The 18134-nt window shown below is 43.4% G+C and overlaps 1 protein-coding gene and 1 non-coding gene across 2 annotated transcripts; both read left to right on the top strand.

Annotated features, from left to right (window-relative positions):
* Window positions 1-12523: 12523 nt before the first annotated feature.
* LOC103726292 (coiled-coil domain-containing protein 121-like) lies at window positions 12524-13936 on the top strand. The gene has a single exon (XM_008823765.3). The coding sequence runs from the start codon at window positions 12524-12526 to the stop codon at window positions 13499-13501; it is 978 nt and encodes a 325-aa protein (XP_008821987.1). The 3' UTR covers window positions 13502-13936.
* Window positions 13937-14580: 644 nt separating this feature from the next.
* Window positions 14581-14796, top strand: LOC115068570. Its single transcript, XR_003847916.1, has one exon. It is a non-coding gene; the product is annotated as a small nucleolar RNA U3 (small nucleolar RNA).
* The last annotated feature ends 3338 nt before the right edge of the window (window positions 14797-18134 follow it).

Raw genomic sequence — 18134 nt, 5'->3', positions numbered from 1 at the left:
ATAAACCAATTTATTTTTACTCTTAAGGTCATTTGAGGATCTGTTCCTCAGGGGTCACATGGGCTTGGGAGGAGCCCCTGGCTCCTTTCTTTTACCCGTTCCACCTATGTGAAGATAAGTCAAAGGTCCTTCTCTACCATGGCTGGCTTTGCTTGGAAGCATGGAAGAATGATTCCTCTGTGTTGACCCACCTCTTTGTAGACTGGACACTGGTTCAAGTCCATCTCATGGGAGTCTCTTCAGCCTCCTTGATCAAGGTCAGTAGTTAAGAGCACTGGCTGCTCTTGCAGAGGACCCAGGTTTGATTCCCAGCACCCATATGGTGACTAACAACCATTTGTAATTCCAGTTCCAGGGGATCCAACACCCTCTTTGGACCTCCATAGTCATAGCATGACATGGGTGCTCTTACATGCATGCAAGCAGTACACTCATACACATAAAGAAATAATAAAAAATATTTTTTAAAAAACGCCTTGTGTGGCCTCAGAGGTAAGGCCCTGCTAACAGGCTATGGAAACCATTACAGTACAGTACAGTGGGTTTAGATGTAGCTGTGTATGTGGCAGCCATCTATCACCTCGAGAGGGGATTCCCTAGAAGGTATGTGAGGCAAGGGTACCAGAGTGGGCATCATCCTTCCAGCTTGAGTAGAAAGAATGATGTGCCTGACCAAAGACAATGGAGTCAAGACAGAGGGAGAACACTCAGAAGCCCCTCTGGGGCCAGTTTCCTATGACATTCCCTCTGGCTGGCTGGCCAGCCATCTCTGTCCATATACACCCACATCCATCCATTCTCAGTTTCCAGGTCTTCGATGGATTTGTTGCGATTTTAACTACATACTCTCTGTCACCTGACATTTGGTGTCACACATCTTTTATTCACTTCCTTTCTTTGGCTTTCAATCCCCACCCCTTTTCTTTCCTCAGAAATTGTAAACATTTTATCTAGTTGGATAGAAAGACTTAGCTTTTGAAACCCAGCAGAACTAAAACAAGCTTTTTCTAACAATGATTACCTTCAAGTTTAGAACTCTATTATTATCAACCAAAGGTAGAATCTTCCTAATTATGCTTTCTTTAATAAAAGAAATTAATTTCATACACATTTTTTCCTCAAAGTAGAACAGAAAATTATCCCATGTAAGCAGTGATGTTAAAAATGTGATTTCCCCTGACTAGGTAGGAACTCTGAACATTTCTCATGACCTCTCAGTTCAGCTCCCTGCACGGTTCTCAGTTGTACAACCTCAGGGTCTACCTGCTATGCTATTCTGGAGGAAATTCTCCGTGATTCTTCTCAACTCACATGTGAATTCTCTCTATCCTCTCCATTCAAAAAACATACTGAGTTAACCTTTGCTCTTATTATCAGAGTACAGAATAAAAACTTTTTTAAAACAAGTAGCAGACAGAAGGGGCTGGGTGGGGATATAGTTTAGTGGTAGAGTGCTTGCCTAGCATGTAAAAGGTCCTGGCTTTGGTTCCTAGTACTGCAAAAATAAAGAAAATAAGCAACAACAAAAGTATACGCGTGGCATGTTATATCAGAAGTAAAATGTATATAGAATATTAACTTATGGGATATGGGAGGGAAGGAGGCAGGAAGAGATTGACTGAGCTTGGAGCCAAGCCATGTTACTTTTATTAGCTGGACAAATGTAGGGAACATTTCTGGCCAGACCAGGTAATGTCAGAGTCACATTTCTGGCATGGTAGAAAAGGTTAACAGTCTGAGTCCCTTTCTGTACCAGGTTTATTCTATTGAGTAGAGAAAAATAAATGAAAGAATTTTGAGGCTTTGAATTAGGAAACTGAAACACTCTGTCAAGCCACAGTCTGGACCTCAAGAATGAATCCATCCTCTTTATAGCAATCCACACTCATTAGATGTGAATCAAACCATTAAATCACTAAGCACTTTACTTAATCACTGCTGAAGAACGGGGAAAAAACAAATTGAAAAAGCAAGTGCCCTCTTACCTCCATTGCTCATCTCCTGGAGTAGTTTCTAAATCTCAGTACCTAGTGTCTACTGCATATAATGGCATTTTAATGGCTCTTCATTCATACAGTTTTGTTTAGAATAGTGGGAATCAGTCAAGGTTCAGGCATGCTGGTTCTGTAATGAGGTAAGGTTCCACGGGGGCTCTGGAGGAAGTGAGGGGCTGAGCATTTCTCCAGGGCCAACAAGAGAGTCAAGTCTCCTGCTTGCAACCCAGTATCTTCTACTGATTGACTCATTTAGCACTGCTTGCTATGACACTGAACAGAGGAAATAATGATGTCCTGAGTTGACACCTACTCTGGGAGATGAAGGATGAGGGGCTGGTGACAAACAGAGCAAGCGGAAGCCCCTGTGGCCACAGTCCCCATCCATATGCTGCTGGTTTTCATCGGCTCATTTAATCTTACTTCAACAAATAGTTACTGAGGGCTTATTGAAAGATATACTACATCAAGAGGAGGCTGAGGAAAGAAAGGGATGGGGGGGGGACACTACCTCCAGGGAACAGATGATCCAAGACAGAGAGATAAAAAGAATGTTCCAGATGATGGCTGCTACAGTGTAGATCTTAAATGTCTACTATGTGTTAAAGCTTGGGCCCTAGCTTGAGATGCTGCTGGGGGTGGTCCCTAGCTAGAGATGCTTCTTGAGAGTTTTTGAGTGGTGAGGTCTAATGGGAGGTCTTTAGGTCACTGAGGGTGTACCCTCAAGGGGAATCACAGGACTTTGGTCTCTTCCTCTTTTCATTTCCTTTTACAGTCAACCATAGAGTGAACATGTACTTCATCATGAACTCCCATTGTGATATACTGGGCTGGCCCAGGCCCAAAGAAACAGAGTCAATCATCACGAACTGAAACGTCTAAGACTGTGAACCAAAACAAACCTTTCCTCTTTTTAAGTAAATTTGTCTTGGGTATTTGCTACAGTAATAGAAAGCTGATGAATGTAGTAAAGAAAGGAGATACCAAGATGCGTGCAGACAGAAGATCAACGAATTCAAAGTAAAGACAGTAAGAAAGGGGAGAGACTTCTTCAAGAAAATGAATTGAAAGAATAGCCAATGTGTTTTGAATATTCAGTGATCTATACAAGTGGGAGAGAGTTTTGGGACAAGTTGGTAATAAATACCTTTTAAAAACAAGCAAAACAAAGACAGTTATTAACAAATAAAAACTATGCCACAAAGGGAATATAAATAGCTCAGATGAGAACATGATACTCATGGTCAGAAACCTGGGCATGGATCAGATCAGAACTGCCATAGAAGTGTACTAAGATGCTATACAGAGGGAGGAATTGACAAAGTCTTGAATTCTCATCTCCCCTCAAAAGAAGTCAACAGATCATACCTGAAACTGAGCCAAATTTGGCATTTTTAAAAAATGGAGCTAAACACTCTCTTGCCAGAAAAAATAAGTTGGAGGAGCTAAAAATGGTTGGTTTGGGACTATGGGAAATGAAGAGAGGAGATAGCGGAAGAAACATGTTTTTTTAGCAAGCTGCATGGAACTATCTGACTTTCTGAATTTTTATGCATATATAACATGGATAAAAATAAAGTGTTAGGCAAACAAAAGCGGCCTTATGGATTTCAGTGTTGTTTTTAAGTCATGTTGCTAGATAAATTACAGAAATTCCAGCTGAATTCAAACATCAGGTCTGCATTTTGGCATGTGTGCATGTGTGCCAGACATGGAACCCAGGGTCCCACACCTGCTAAGCAAGTACTGTACTACTGAGCCATACCCCATGCAGCTGGACCTTGAATTTAACATAAACATCAAATAATTTTTAAGCAAGTTATGCTCCAAACATTGCATGGTCTGTGTTTTTACTAACAAAAATTTAACTAGTGTTGTATATTTTTATGACACCTGTAATCACAGGGATACATGTTACTAGATATTTTGTTCAATATATTACAGAGGCCACTTTATAAACAGTGGAATAAATTTCTTAAAGTCTTAGTTCTAGAATGAAGTATGTTATCTCTTGAACAATGAATTTTTCCTCCTTATAAACACTATGCTCCATGTAGAGAAATTCATCTAAATAAAGAACTGTCATTCTAATGATGTCTACCCCTGGTCTACATCTGACGGTGCCACTACAAATGTGGTCATCCTAAGACAGTGAAGAAAATGGCTACATAAGCCAAATGCTTTTGGCATGGTAGCACATGCCTTTAATCCCAGCACTTGGGAGGCAGAGGCAGGCTCTGTGAGTTCAAGGCCAGCCTGGTCTACATAGTGAGTTCCATGACAGCTGGGACTACAGGGAGACCCTGTCTCAAAAAGACAAAAAAAAAAAAAAAAAAAAAAAAAAAAAAAAAAAAAAAACTTAAAACAAAGTAAAGAACGACCAACAAGCAAAACCCTCTGGTTTGCCAAGCCAACCCAATTTTGGCAGTCTCAGAAAAAATTACAGAGGCCACTAGGTAGTCGGTGGTCCCAGGGAACCAAGGGTAGAGTAAATGTCTTTCAGGCAGCACAGAAATGTGTCTGGGAATAAGGCCTTTCTCTTCCATTCTCAAGACAAGCATCAGTCATGACACCCAGGCTGGCCACTCATTAAGATGCTGAATTTTGCCTTTCCTCCCTGTGGGAAGAGATTGTCTGTCATCAAAGAGGTGATATGCTCAGCTTCTGGAGAAGGGAATAAATTATCCTTTACTTGACACCCCTTGCCAGCTTGTTAGCATCAGTGACAAGTGCTCAAAAGCATGACAGCAAGAGAGGTGGAAATCTAAGGTGCCAAAAAAAAAAAAAAAAAACAGAAAACAAAAAAATGATTTGCCGCTTCCAAGCTGACATTGGAAAGATTCTGATTTCAAGCAATTAGGATCCATTTTGTATGGAAGGCCTCTACCTCACTCAGTTCCCACACGGCAAAGCAGAAGGGAAGTGTGCTGCTTGTGCATCATTTATAGCTATCCTTCTGCTCCAGCTACATCTAGTTGTAAATGACATCAAGAACAGTGTTAGGGCTGGAGAGATGGCTCAGCGGTTAAGAACACTGGTTGTTCTTGCAGAAGACCCGGGTTCAAATCCCAGCACCGACATGGCAGCTAACAACTGTCCGTAACTCCAGTCCCAGGGGACCCAACGCCTCTTCTGACCTCCACGGGCATTGCACGACACGGGTGCACTTACCTACATGCACACAATACATGCATACACATAAAATTTTAAAAAAATAATAAAATTTTTAAAAAAGAAGAGTGTTGGCCCAACAGGTGTTGCTGAGAAGCTCCTTAGGTCAGAGGGCACAGGGGAGGGGTTGGGGGCCCTTTCTGGGGTGAAAAGGGCCCGACACCAAAAGTCTGGCTGGGTCACGCTGGGTGAGTAGCCTCCTCAAGCCTTTATTTCCTCATCTGCAAAATGAGTATGAGTAATCCATCTTCCTCCCAAATGGCATACAGCCAAGACGGACAGACCATTCTGAAACTGAAAACTCAACTGCCTGAGCTTGACAACCTCTGTGCTCAGCCATCCTGTCATATTGCCCTTCAGCCCCACTGAGGTTAGCTGGATGATCAAGTCTGAACTCTGGACCAAAGATAATGGGTGTGACAATGTCTGTTACAAAGGGACTGTGAGTTCCATGGCATGATGGCAAGTGTCCGAGAGGGAGGAGCCCAATACTAGAATTACCAATGGGGCTGCTGGTCAGGGTACCAGGAAATATGTGCACCGGTGAGCATTTCCTCTCTGCATCAGTGACTTGTTCACAGGATCCAGGAAGAACTTACAGATTTAGGAAGTCTCACAGAGCTCTTGGTCCAACCTTTCCAAGGCACCTAGTGGGAGGTAGTGTTGAGAAGGTAATGACTGAACAGAGTTGGGGATGAGTGTTTTATTCTTACGCACCTCCCTGAGGCAGAGTAGACAGAAGGAGAGGCTTACTTTCAGATCCCAGTGGTTACTCAGTCCTACCTTACAGTCTTGTGGCAATATGATCACCTCAGGCCCATTTCTTTGGAGTGAAATACAACAACTTAAGGTAAAAATGAGAATTTGCTGACTTTCTACCCATTCCCTTTTTTTCTTTATTAAGATCACCAATCCTTTCTGTTTTTAAATCACACTTTTACTTATTTGTTTTGTGTGTGAATATGTATGTTCACACATATGTAGTGGTCAGACAACAACTTGCAGGAGTCCATTCTCTTTTTCCATCATGTGGGTTCCAGGGATCAAACCCAGGTTATCAATCTTTGGAGCAGGTACCTTTACTCACTGAGCCATCTCACTGGCTCAGGATCACCAATCTTTAGCTGTGCACGTGCAAACCCATCTTTTCTTTACCATATGGCGGGAATGTGCTAGCCAACTATGGCTGGAACATGCTGGCCAATTAGCAGGAGTCAGAAGTACCATATAGCAACTTCTAGGCAATCTCCTTAAAAGACAAGACATGGGACCTTTGTTACTTTCTTGCATTCTCATGGGGTAGGTAGGCATGATGGTAGAACAGCTGGACAGAAGCCTGGGAGCCTGAGTCCCTGAAGCTATGAATGGCCTTGCTTGCTCTGGATTATCCTTCAGGACTCCATTTTTTAAAAATGTGTCTGTGTGTATGTGCAGGCATAGAGGCCAGAGGCGACACCAGCTCTCTTCCTCTATTGACCTCTACCTTTTTTTTTTGAGACAGGGCCTCTCACTGAACTTGAAGCTGGCCTTTTCAGCTAGACTGGCTAGACAGCAAGCTTCCAGAATCTGCCTGTCTCCACACCACCCTTCCCCCTGACACCCCAGCACTAGGGTTACAGGTGTGTGCTGCTGTACCCGGCTTTTACGTGGGTTCAGGAGATACACTGGATCCTCATGCTTTCATAGCAAGCACTTTGTGCACTGAGCTACTTTCCTATCGCAGGACTTTTTAAATGAAAGACTTACACCACCTTTTTCAAGCCATGTTTGCTTATCTATATATCTTCATAATTTGAACCTCACGCTAAGAAACACATCCTCTAAATAAGAATAATCAGAATAATTAGAAAGAAGTATTAGAGTAACCCAAGGCCAACGGAAAGGACTCAGGGTGGCTGTGGGACCAGCTATTTTCATTCTAGACTACCAGGAAAGAACATTTTTATTTTTTGAATGCCCATTCAGAACACTAGACAAAATCATCCTTTCTTTCTATTTTAGTTCTAAAATAGGCTTGTTATCTGCCTGGAGATGGACAGTTTCCCAATTTTCTTTTAATCCTTGTAATTACCTCAGCACGAAAGACTTCTTATATGTTTAAAGGACTTTTCTGAATTCTCTCTCTCCGTGCTCCATTTAACATCCACAGCATCCTGTACTGTCTGTCCCTCATGGCCTGGACAGCTGCTCTGAGGAAAGGAGCCCTGTGCACCTGTGCCTTGCTCAGCCCATATCCTGACTCGCTAAAGTTCAGGACTCAGCACGTTCTCTGTAGCTATCCACAACCAATCATTGGTGCATAATGGTCTCACAGCCAGACAAATCTGCTTGCCTTGTCATGCCAAGGCATCGTTCTGTTTATTTGGGCTGTTTTTCACAGCTGGCATCTGCTAAAGCCAGTCTCCAACAGATGATTTAGAACAATTATCCCAGTTATGGTTTATTAGTCCATGTCTCACATCCTAAATCTCCAGGAAATCAAGGCAAGCCCGTAGGAAGTAGAGCTATTACCCAACTTGGGCCTTGTATTTTCTTACGTTTGGAGTTTATAGGGATAGTGACTGCAGAAAGCTTATGACTTCTCATCTTAAACACATTGGGTACAGGCTGAGTCACTATTTAGAGCTGTAGGATGAAGGATATGACTACTGTGTTTTTCAAACTCTCTGATGATAAGAATCATTTAATTAGCCCCAAGTCCCTCTTTCCTTCCTAGAACCCCCAAAACAGAATTTCATGGGTGTAGCCTGAATAATTGTACCTGGGAGAATCCTGGCGGCAGCTAGGGAACTGCTGATCTAGATCTCTGTGAGGACATAACAGCCTTGCTGAGGGAGCCAATAGGGAGAGTGGCTATGAAGACAGACCCCTACTACCTATGGTCCTGGACAAGTATTTTTACTTCTTAGAGTCTCAATTTCCTCATCTGTAAAATTGAGATAATAGGTTTCACATTTCCAGTCCTAAATGAAGACTGTAAATATGTTCAGCATTTCTAAGCAACATTATAGTGATGCCTGAATAAAGAAACAGCCTCTTAGGCATATACTAATTTGGTCAGAGGGACATGAAGGACAGCTTTTGCTCCTTGCCCTCCTAGGTCGACTAAGTTCCAGGGGACTATGAGCATCTCTCAAAATGTCCTGTAACTGTGGTGAGTCACCTGTCCTCTTGATCAAGGAGGCCGTGGAGACTCCACCAAATGGACTTGAACCAGTGTCCAGTCTACAAAGAGGAAGGTCAACACAGAGGAAACATTTCCTCCATGCTTCCAAGTGAAGCCATCCACAGTCAAGCAGGACCTTTGACTTATCTTCACATAGGCAGAACTAGTAAAAAAAAAAAAAGGAGCCAAGGGCTCCTCCCAAGCCCATGTGACCCCTGAGGAACAGATCCTCAAATGACCTTAAGAGTAAAAATAAATTGCTTTATCTGGGCCAACTGTATGATCTTAAACACCCAAAAGGAAAGTATAACCAAAGATTAAAGGGATGAATATAATACTTTAAGAGTCCATGTGTATAGCTAAAGGCTACATAACAAGAAACAATGCCAGACAGGAGATACCTTCCTTTGAGTTGTTGGCCAGGGTGGCCCAAGAGACTCCCAGCATAGAACTGGGAAAATGAACAATAGACCCCAATCTTATTTAAAGGAATGCTAGCTAAGATTGGCAACTGATTGCTGCTAAATGAGGAAGAGCTGATCTTCCTGAAACAAGGGACTCTAGATAGGCTGACTAGACTCAGTGGATCGACTTGCACTGGAGAACAGCTGGGGGCACTCACAACACAGTGGACAGCAACATGGATGACAGAGTATATGAGCTCCAATGGGTGGGGAGGCTATGGGAGGGTACCATTTGCGATGTGAGTATATAGACGAATAAGATTGTTTGGGATGTTATGTATGAAGTACAAAAAAAACAACAAATAAAAAAATGAGTTATATTTAAGGAAGAAGCAAAAAAAATTTGCTTCATGTTAATTAGTAGAGGTGAAAAACATTACCATTGAAATCTACCTGATGACTTTATATCCATGCTCAGGTGCCAAGGATCCTTGACTGTAACTGATTGTGACTAGTAATAATCAGATACATAGAGACTAGAAATGCATGTGCAAACATCTAAGTGTTAGTAGCATTAAAAATGAGTTTTTCTGTATGAAACAGTATATTTTTTAAAAGGAAATGGAGATCTTTTTTAAAGGTTAAAACCTCATTCAATTCTTTGTCTTACAGGGTTTATACTGAGTTCAACATTGTATAACTATATAGTGGTGATCTTTTTTAAAGGTTAAAATCTCATTCAATTTTATGTCTTATAGGGTTTATACTGAGTTCAATAATATATAACTGTATTAATTCAATTGTGAGCCTAAAAATTTAACAGCCAATTTTGAAAGAGATGCATCTTTGCTCTGGAAATTGTTGTTGAATATGTTAATGATGTAATGAAATGCTTCTTCTAATCATGTGGTTATTAAATAATTTTTTAAAAGATATTTAGATGCAAAGTTAAAAAAAGAAAAGAAACCACCTCTTAGCATTCATTTTAAGGCCAAGAGTGGACATGAACTGCCAGTACCCATTCCGTCACCTGTTTCATGGAACTGTGCTCTTGAGCCAAGCTTCCTCATTCTGTTATTGAAACAGTACCTCCAGCATGAATTGGGGAAGTAGAAGCTAGGATCCACTCTGATCAGAAACTCTAGGATGAGGCAATTTCAGAGTTACTTCTCAATTCTTCTCACTGTTTTCAATGAGAAAAAGATGCTGCTTCCAGCACTCCGAGATGTTAATCATGCACAACCACATTCATTCATTATTTTGGATGGAGAATAAAGTAGGGGTCCTGGAGTATTAAGATCAGGAGCCCAGGTCATAAGAGGAACACATGGCTCAGTGAGCTTGTTTCATTATAAACTAACATTTTTTGGTAGCAAGGTTAGGTAAAAGTCCAGATAAGTCATTCCTACAAATATGATATGTGGAAGACACTGGTATTTAACATGAGCTTGGCCAGTGGCAGCTACCAGCATTATCATTATGACAATGGTTTTTATGAACCCAAGGGGGTCTAATTTCTATTCAAGAATGGAAACTTCGAATCACACACAAGAGACTACATTTCCCTTAACGTCTGCAGCATCAGGAGCTGGGTCTGCAGAAAAAGCCCTCTCTGTGTAGTGAAGTCCAGACTTGGGAATCAGGGCTCAGTATGTTGGAGAACTCTAGAAGCCAGGCAGGTCTGTTTTTTCCATCCTCCTCCCCCATAGTCACAACACAATAAAGAACTAAGAGTAGGTGGGAAGGGTTCATGGTGACACCAACTGAGAATCTCCAAAATTCTAAGCACACTATGAACATTATATCATTTAATCTTCAGAGCTGCCCTATAAAATAAGTGTCAGTCTACTCATTTGATAGATAAGAAAACAGGCATATTTATCAGCAAGCAAATACATTTCTCTTCTTTTCCAATGTTTAGTTTTATTTTATTTTTGTGCATTTAATACATCTTAACCATATTTAGGCCCCCTCCCCTATCTACACTCTCCTCCCCCCATAACTTGCCCACAAGGGTTTCATGCACTCTGCTATATATGTTAAGGCCTATTGTGTCAAGTTTGTATACCTAGATGTCCCTCAGTGCAAGTTCATCCACTGGAGTCTAATCAGTCTATCTAGCATCACTCTAAAGAAGATCAGCATTCCCTTACCAAGCAGTGACCACCTGGCAATAATTCCTCAGCTAAGATTGGGGCCTGCTGTCCATTTCCCCAGTTTTGTGCTGGATTTATGTCTGATTTCATTTGCATGGGTCTTATGCATGCTGTCACCATTGCTGTAAGTTCATAGGAGCAAGTTACCAGAGGTCTGGGAGATCAGGGGATACATTTCAAGACAGCCCAATAGATGTATGCAACTAAAGATGGTATAAACTCTGTGTATACAGTTTTTTTTTAAAACCTATGATAAAGTTTAAATTAAATTAGGGCTAGTAAGAGATTAATATTAAAATAGAATAACTATAACCATAGCAATGCAAGATTTATTGATGATTCTCTACTTCAAGACACCATGATGTAAACTGTTTTACCAAGCCATTTCAGCTACAGTAGACAGAAACCTCTAAAACTATGAGGGAAAATAAATTCTTCCTGCCCATTAAGTAGTTTGTGTCTGGTATTCTGTCACAGCGGTGAGAAAACAAACACAGTCTCCCATCCAGCAAGCCTCCCTACTCTTCATTACTTTTTTTGCTTGATTTTTTAATGTGTCTGGGATTTTCTTTCTGTCTCACTAAAACACGAACTCCATGAACATGGGAACCTGATCAACTTTATTTTTCCTGCATCCATAATAGTGTAAGAAATAATTCTTTGGCAACTCTACCAAAAACATGTCTAAGGCGCTGTATTGGGTTCTAGAGTTACTGACAGTCCCCAGCTTTCAAGAAGTTGGCAATTCTGTCATCAGGACACAGTATCAGTATAATGTGATCATTGGAACCAAGCAGGCACTGAGGATGCACATACATCTTAAGAGACTGTGCCTTGAAGGCAGTAGAGTTGATGGCAAGTCTGTGCCTAAGCAGGGCATGACTTGACTTCTCCGGTTCTCCAGAGATCTCATTCCCTTTCCCCTGGCCTTCCACCCACCACAGTCAGTCTCTCCCAAGCCCTGTACTTCGCATATACAAAGGCAGTTTTCTGGGTGCCTCCATTCTCATCAGCAACAGACACTGGAAACTCGAGTCTCAAATAACCCACCCCCAGTCACGGATGCTCTCTTCTTTCCTCCAGACCTGCCCACGGCACCATAGAGTCCTGGCTAAGGAGACCTCTGCGGTCTTCCACCTGCAATTGTCTGGAGAGCCCATCCATCCACTGGACCCAACCCAGTGCAAGGGTGAAGGGCGGGTTGCCGAGGCTAGGCCAACTAGAGATGGTGCTGGGAACTCAGGTGCGGAGCAGGTAAAGGAAGGTTGTGAGAGTCCAGAAGAGAGCGCTGACCCCTCGGGTAGGGACTGGGAGGGGCAGAGCCCTGGTCCCCAGGACAGGACTTGGACCTAGGAGCCCTGGGCTCCCTGTGAGTCCCAGAGAGCCCGCCAGTCTCAGGCTGGACATCCGCGGCCTGCTGCTGCTCAGGGCTGTGGTTCCCATGCAGAGTGCCACCTCCTGGCCAGCTGGGCACAGCCACGTCCCCTTGACCACCGGAGGGAGAAACCACGGGAACTTCCGCTCTGGGACGCTGTGCCCTGGAGTGACGCCTGCCACCAGCGCTTGCTCCCGGGCAGTCACCCTCTCTGACCTGCACAGATCTACCTTCGTGGGTGCTTGGATTTGGGGAGCATGTTTGCCCTGAGCCCCGGAACTTCCCCTCCGCCCACACCTTATCTTACTATTCTAAATACATATTTCAAGCCAGGCTTGCTAACGAGGTTGGAGAAAAGGGTGAAAAGGAAGACGGTGCTGGCTCTGGAGGAGCTGACTCGGCAAATAGAAGAAACGCACAGCCGGCGGGAAGGGCTGCTGGAGGACGGCTGGCAGCTGCTGGAGGAGAAATCCCGCGTTCAGGCTGAAAACCAGCTTTTCATGGAACACCTGTGCAGGAGGAACGCGCAGTGTAGACAGAGACAGGAGGAGCTGTGGCAGCGGCGTTTCCAAGAATGTGAAGAGATGCAACAGAGGAGACAGGAATTAGCCGCCAGATACAGCCAGGGAAGGGCAGACCTTCAAGCCCAGCTCTCCCGGGGCGGAAAGACCCTGTCCGAGTTGAAGCAGCGGTTGCAGACACTGAAGCCCGTTTACATCGTAAAGGAGAGGCAGGACAAGAAAATGCAGGCCTTAGAGAAGGAGAAAGAGAAAATCCGAGGTGAGACCGCTGCCAAGGACCAGGAGGCACACTTGCAGTTCCTGCGAGAGAAGGCTCTGATGGAGGAACAACTGGAAGACTTACACAGCATGGAGCTGGGGCGGGTCGACACCAGGGAGCTTACTGGGAAGTACCAGGCCTTGGCGCGGGCAGCCAAGCAGGCTCACTTTGAGTTCTGCAGTGGCCTCCACAGGGAGAACCAGCAGCTACGGAAGGAATTGCAGCAACTGAGTCAGGAATACCACAAGCTGGAGGCTGCAAGAAGCCATCTGGAAAAGCAGCAGCAGCGGTTGAAGGAGAAGCAGTGGTATCTAGAAGCCTTGAGCAGAGGGAGGCAACGGTTGCAGGCAGAACGGGAACGGGAGAGTCGACTTGACGGCAATCCGTGCTCCAGAGAACAGCATGCCTCAAAGATCATGCTGAGCACCAAACCAAGAATGAACCCAAAGGAATAGCTACAGTTACTGATTAAATAAATCGGAGTACTGGCAATAGTCTACAGTCCAACAACCGGAAAAGTGCCCCTCAAGGAGAATGGATGGAATGTGTTTCCTTGAAGGAGCGTTACTGAGATGTGGGGTTATGCTCCTGGCCTGGGACCTGCGTTTTGACGAATCACTGTCTGCCCCAGTTGAGGACTCCAGAGGTTTAGAACATTCGGGAAACTTTTAAAAGAGTTTCGCCACCCCTTTTTATAGTAGCATTTGAAATTTTCAAATTACCTAGTTATAGTATATATTTTAGTTCTACCATACTTGTTTTTTCTTAACGTGTACTTCGGATTCCACCAAGTGCCTTCTGTAATTAGTATGGCCTTTTGCTATAACTGGGAATCATATTTTAAATTACAGGTGTTTGTTTAAAATGGTTGTATTTTTTGCATTTGTGATAGGCCAAAGCTGGACTGGTCATTTGTTGAACTTCAGGCCCCTCTCAGAGAGAACGGTCTTGTATTTTGACAATGCCTCTGTATGGGAAAATGCTTTGTGTTTCTCAGAAATTATTGGAAATGATTATTTCAACATAATTTTTCAGAATTTTTTTTTTTTTTTTTTAGTCTTTTTGAAACAGGGTCTCCCTGTAGCCCCAGCTGGCCTGGAACTCACTATGTAGACCAGGCTGGCCTTGAACTCACAGAGCTCCACCTGCCTCTGCCTCCCAAGTGCTGGGAATACAGGCATGCGCTTATGTAAAGTAAATTCATTTAAGATTGAATTAAAAGAAGAATTTCTTTTCAATGTGCCTTTAACTTTTCTTTGTAATTTTAATTTTTATGTGTATGAGTATATTTGCACCCGTGTCATGCAGTGCCCATGGAGGACAGAAGAGGGTATTGAGTCCCCTGGAACTGGAGTTACAGACAGTTGTTAGCCGCTATGTGGGTACTGGGAATTGAACCTGAGTCCTTTGTAAGAGCAGCCAGTTCTCCTAACCACTGAGTCATCTCTCCAGCCCCTGCCTTTAACTTCTAACTTTTAATATTCCTGATGAAATATGTTCAGCTCCACTAAACAGTGTGTTTTAAAAAAACAAAAAGATTGTACTTTCAGGGAATCATTTCTATAGTTCATTGCTAGAGATGTTTCTCAGACTGTGTAGGGTTCCAGAAACCATAAGGAAGAGATGAAACATTCTCTCCTGAGCATGAAACCAGCTCTTGGAGTTGCTTTGCCGCAACTTCCGCTTGCCATTGATGATGGTTCTTCTCTTCCTTTGGGAGACTGGAGGGACAGGATGCAGCCTGAGTGGATTTTGCTATGAACCCAGGTATGGTGGCAGACATCTTTAATCCTACCACTTGGGAGGCAGAAGCAGGTGAATATCTGTGAGCTCAAGGCCAACTGGGTCTATATAACAACTTCCAGGCCAGCTGGGACTATGGGGAGATCCTGTCTCAAAAACAAAACAAATACCAAAAACAAAACAAAAAATCCCCAAACCCTACATATGATTATCCCCCCTCCAAGGTTTATAAATGTAATAGAGAAAAAGACTACATCTCTCAATATTCTATACTATAATCATGATGAAATCCTATGAGAAAACATCTGTGTGATGAGATGAAGTAAAACAAATGATGTCGGCATGGTGACATAGAGACAGGCCACTACATCAGGTGTGCTTAAACACAAAGGCTGTAATATGACAACAGTCCGTCTGATAATCTACACAACTTTTAAGTGGCTAATGGGCTGGTAGTGTATACAATACTGATTGATACACTGGACAAATGGATGATTTGTGATTTTTCATGATGCCAGTACTCATGATTTTTCTATGTTACTCAGACACACAAAACATATGAATTACTTGTTTCTGAAATTTTCCATTTGATTTTGGACCAAAGTTAAGTACCAGTAACTGAAAAAGTAGAAAGGGAACCCATGGGTAAGGGGTTCTATGCAGTACTAATCCAGACTCATCACTATACCATGCTGTTTCTAAAGGAGACAAGACGTCCACAAACCAAAGACCTTTATAAAGGCAGTCCTGTAAGTGCTTTAGATTTTTTTTCTCACAAAATAAGCATTATGAGCTCACTCAAGGTCATAGCCAACTGTAGGTTTCTTTTTCTTTGTGCCTTGAGCCAGGGATACCATTTCTGTGTTGTCTAACCCATGGGTGAGATAACTTGATAGGCTATTGAGAGGTTGCTTTTGGCCTCTGGAGCAGAAATAGGCAAGCTTTTTCTTAAAGGCCTGGAGGATAAATACATGAGTTTTCGTGCTTCATGTGGTTTCTTTGGAAAAACCAGTTCTGCCCTCACAGGGTGAAACAGCCACAAGAAACATAAAAGAGTGGGCAGCTGTGTTGCAGTAAGCTTTTATTTACAGGAACTGCCACAATTTTCAAATCTCTGCTCTAGAAGAAGAGTGTTTTCTTTCCCATTTGTTTTCTCATTTCTTTTCTGCACCATCAAAGCATACATGTGATGGCTGTGAATATATAACCATGCAAGCCAGATGTTTGCTAAAAGACTAAAGGGAAGCCACACCTGGCAACAAGTCTGTGTGCTCCCTGGTCTCTTGGGGAATGAAGGTACTCTACTACTATGGTTTATGTATGGATCCATACCACATCATGCCAAACGGATCCTAACCCGTCTTCCCTAATTGTACACACATGCAATACACATATAATCCTACCAATTATATAGAAATGTATAAGGCAGACATCCTCTAAGAAAAATGGATCCTGGGCTTATACTGAAATAATTCAAGTGACTTCATATTAAATACATGGTTTTCATTCTCAGAATTCCTTTGGCCTCTTGCTCTTTAAGTTCTAGTTTCCTGTATTGCTTGGCTCTTATCTTTTAGAAACTTCTAGCACTTTCTTAGGCAGAGCAATTGAGCCCTTGTCTCAACCCATCCCTGTGTACCAGTGTATTGCCTGCACGTATGTGAGTGCACCCGTGTCATGCAGTGCCGCGGAGGTCAGAAGAGGCCTTCAGATTCCCCTGGAACTGGAGTTAAGGACAGTTTCATAGTCGCCATGTAGGTACTGGGAATTGAACCCGGCTCCTCTGCAAGAGCAGCCAGTGCTCTTAACAGCTGAGCCATCTCTCCAGCCCCTGATATGCATCTTTTTAATAAGATGTATGACCTCAAAAGCAACTTTGTGGTTTTAGTTTCAAATAACATCTTTCCTCCATGACATAATTGAAAATCTACTTGTTAATATTTTTGGGTTTTGAGCAACAGAAGTAAGCTCTAATATAAACAGGAAGAAAACATTATTGGAAATAAGGAAGGCCAAGGCTTGAGCAACTGTTTCAGAAAAGCGGAAATGATGGCAGTAACAAGAAAGTCAGCAACAGGAGTGATATCTGTTTTCCAAAGATCCCGCCCTTGTGTGTGGTACCCATGGCCTTCCATCCTGGTGTGTGTGTGTCCTAAAGCAGATGCTAGAAGAGAGAGAGCACAGCCCAGAGTGCTGACAAGAACAACTCCACCAGACCCATGTACATTTGTTGAGCAATTTCCCTAAATGGGAGATGCTGTACCATTCTCAAAACAACAACAGTTTTTTAAAACCCAAACCAAAAAAACAGATGCCCACTCTACTGTGTTGCCAAACAAAGACTTCTCAGCCAAAAAGGACAGAATTACTAATTAGAATATTCAAGAGGCAAGTATAAAGAGATGAATGTTTTAGCAGGCCCCAATCTCAGTCAAAGAATCATTGGCAGCGGATTACTTCTGGGTGAGGAAGAGCTGATCTTCCTAAGGGGAGGGACTCTGGATAGGCTGACTAGACCTCAGTGGATGAGTTTGCACTGAGGGACGTCTGGGGACACTAACTTGATGCAATAGGCCTTAACACGAATGATAGAATGCATGAATTTTAGTAGGGGTGCTATGGGAGGGTACCAGTGGGGAAGGAGGTATAAAGACAATTAAGATGTTCTGTATGAAATATACAAAACTTCAATTAAAAAATTTACAAAAAAAAGGATGAATGTTTTACCATAGTATTAACTTTTTGTTACTGTAAAAAGTATGTGAGAGGCTACCCTATACTCAGGCCTCTCGGGGTGGGTCCATCGCGGAGCCCTCCGATGCATTGACTCCCCCGGCCTCATTCGCCCTTCCATCTCTGCTGCTGTTCTCTGCTCCTGGTTTGGGCCCTGCGCCATTCCTGGTCTTGGGTCCCGTCACAGGACCTGGCCCCGCCCTCACCTCTCCCTGCTTCCCCGACTGTACCACTGGCTAACTCTCCTGGCCCGCTCTCCCGCCCTCAGGCCTCTCCGGGGGTAAGCCTACCGTGCAACCCTCAGTGCCTTGACTCCGCCAGCCATGCTCACCCTCCATCTCCCCCGCTGTTCTCTACTCCTAGCTTGGGCCCTGTGCCATTCCTAGTCTTGGGGCCCCAGACACCTGGGGAGCCACTGCTGATTCCTGACCCTGTTCACCCCGACCGGCTTGGTGCCTTCCTTGGGCCCCAGGAGCACTGCCTCTAGGCGGGGCCCGCCCCCACCTCTCTCTGCTTCCCTGGCCCTGCACCACCGGCTAACTCTCCTAGCCTGCACTACTATCCTCAGGCCTCTTGGGGTAAGTCTATAGCGCAGCTCTCCGAGCCGGACTC

This window comes from Nannospalax galili, unplaced genomic scaffold, assembly GCF_000622305.1.
Source record: "Nannospalax galili isolate Female #2095 unplaced genomic scaffold, S.galili_v1.0 scaffold368, whole genome shotgun sequence".
Lineage (NCBI taxonomy): Eukaryota > Metazoa > Chordata > Mammalia > Rodentia > Spalacidae > Nannospalax > Nannospalax galili.
This window is presented reverse-complemented; position numbering and strand designations above follow the sequence as displayed.

What these genes read in the sequence shown, in the direction of transcription:
- LOC103726292 (XM_008823765.3), top strand. Translation starts at nt 12,524, where the DNA reads ATGTTTGCCCTGAGCCCCGGAACTTCCCCTCCGCCCACACCTTATCTT.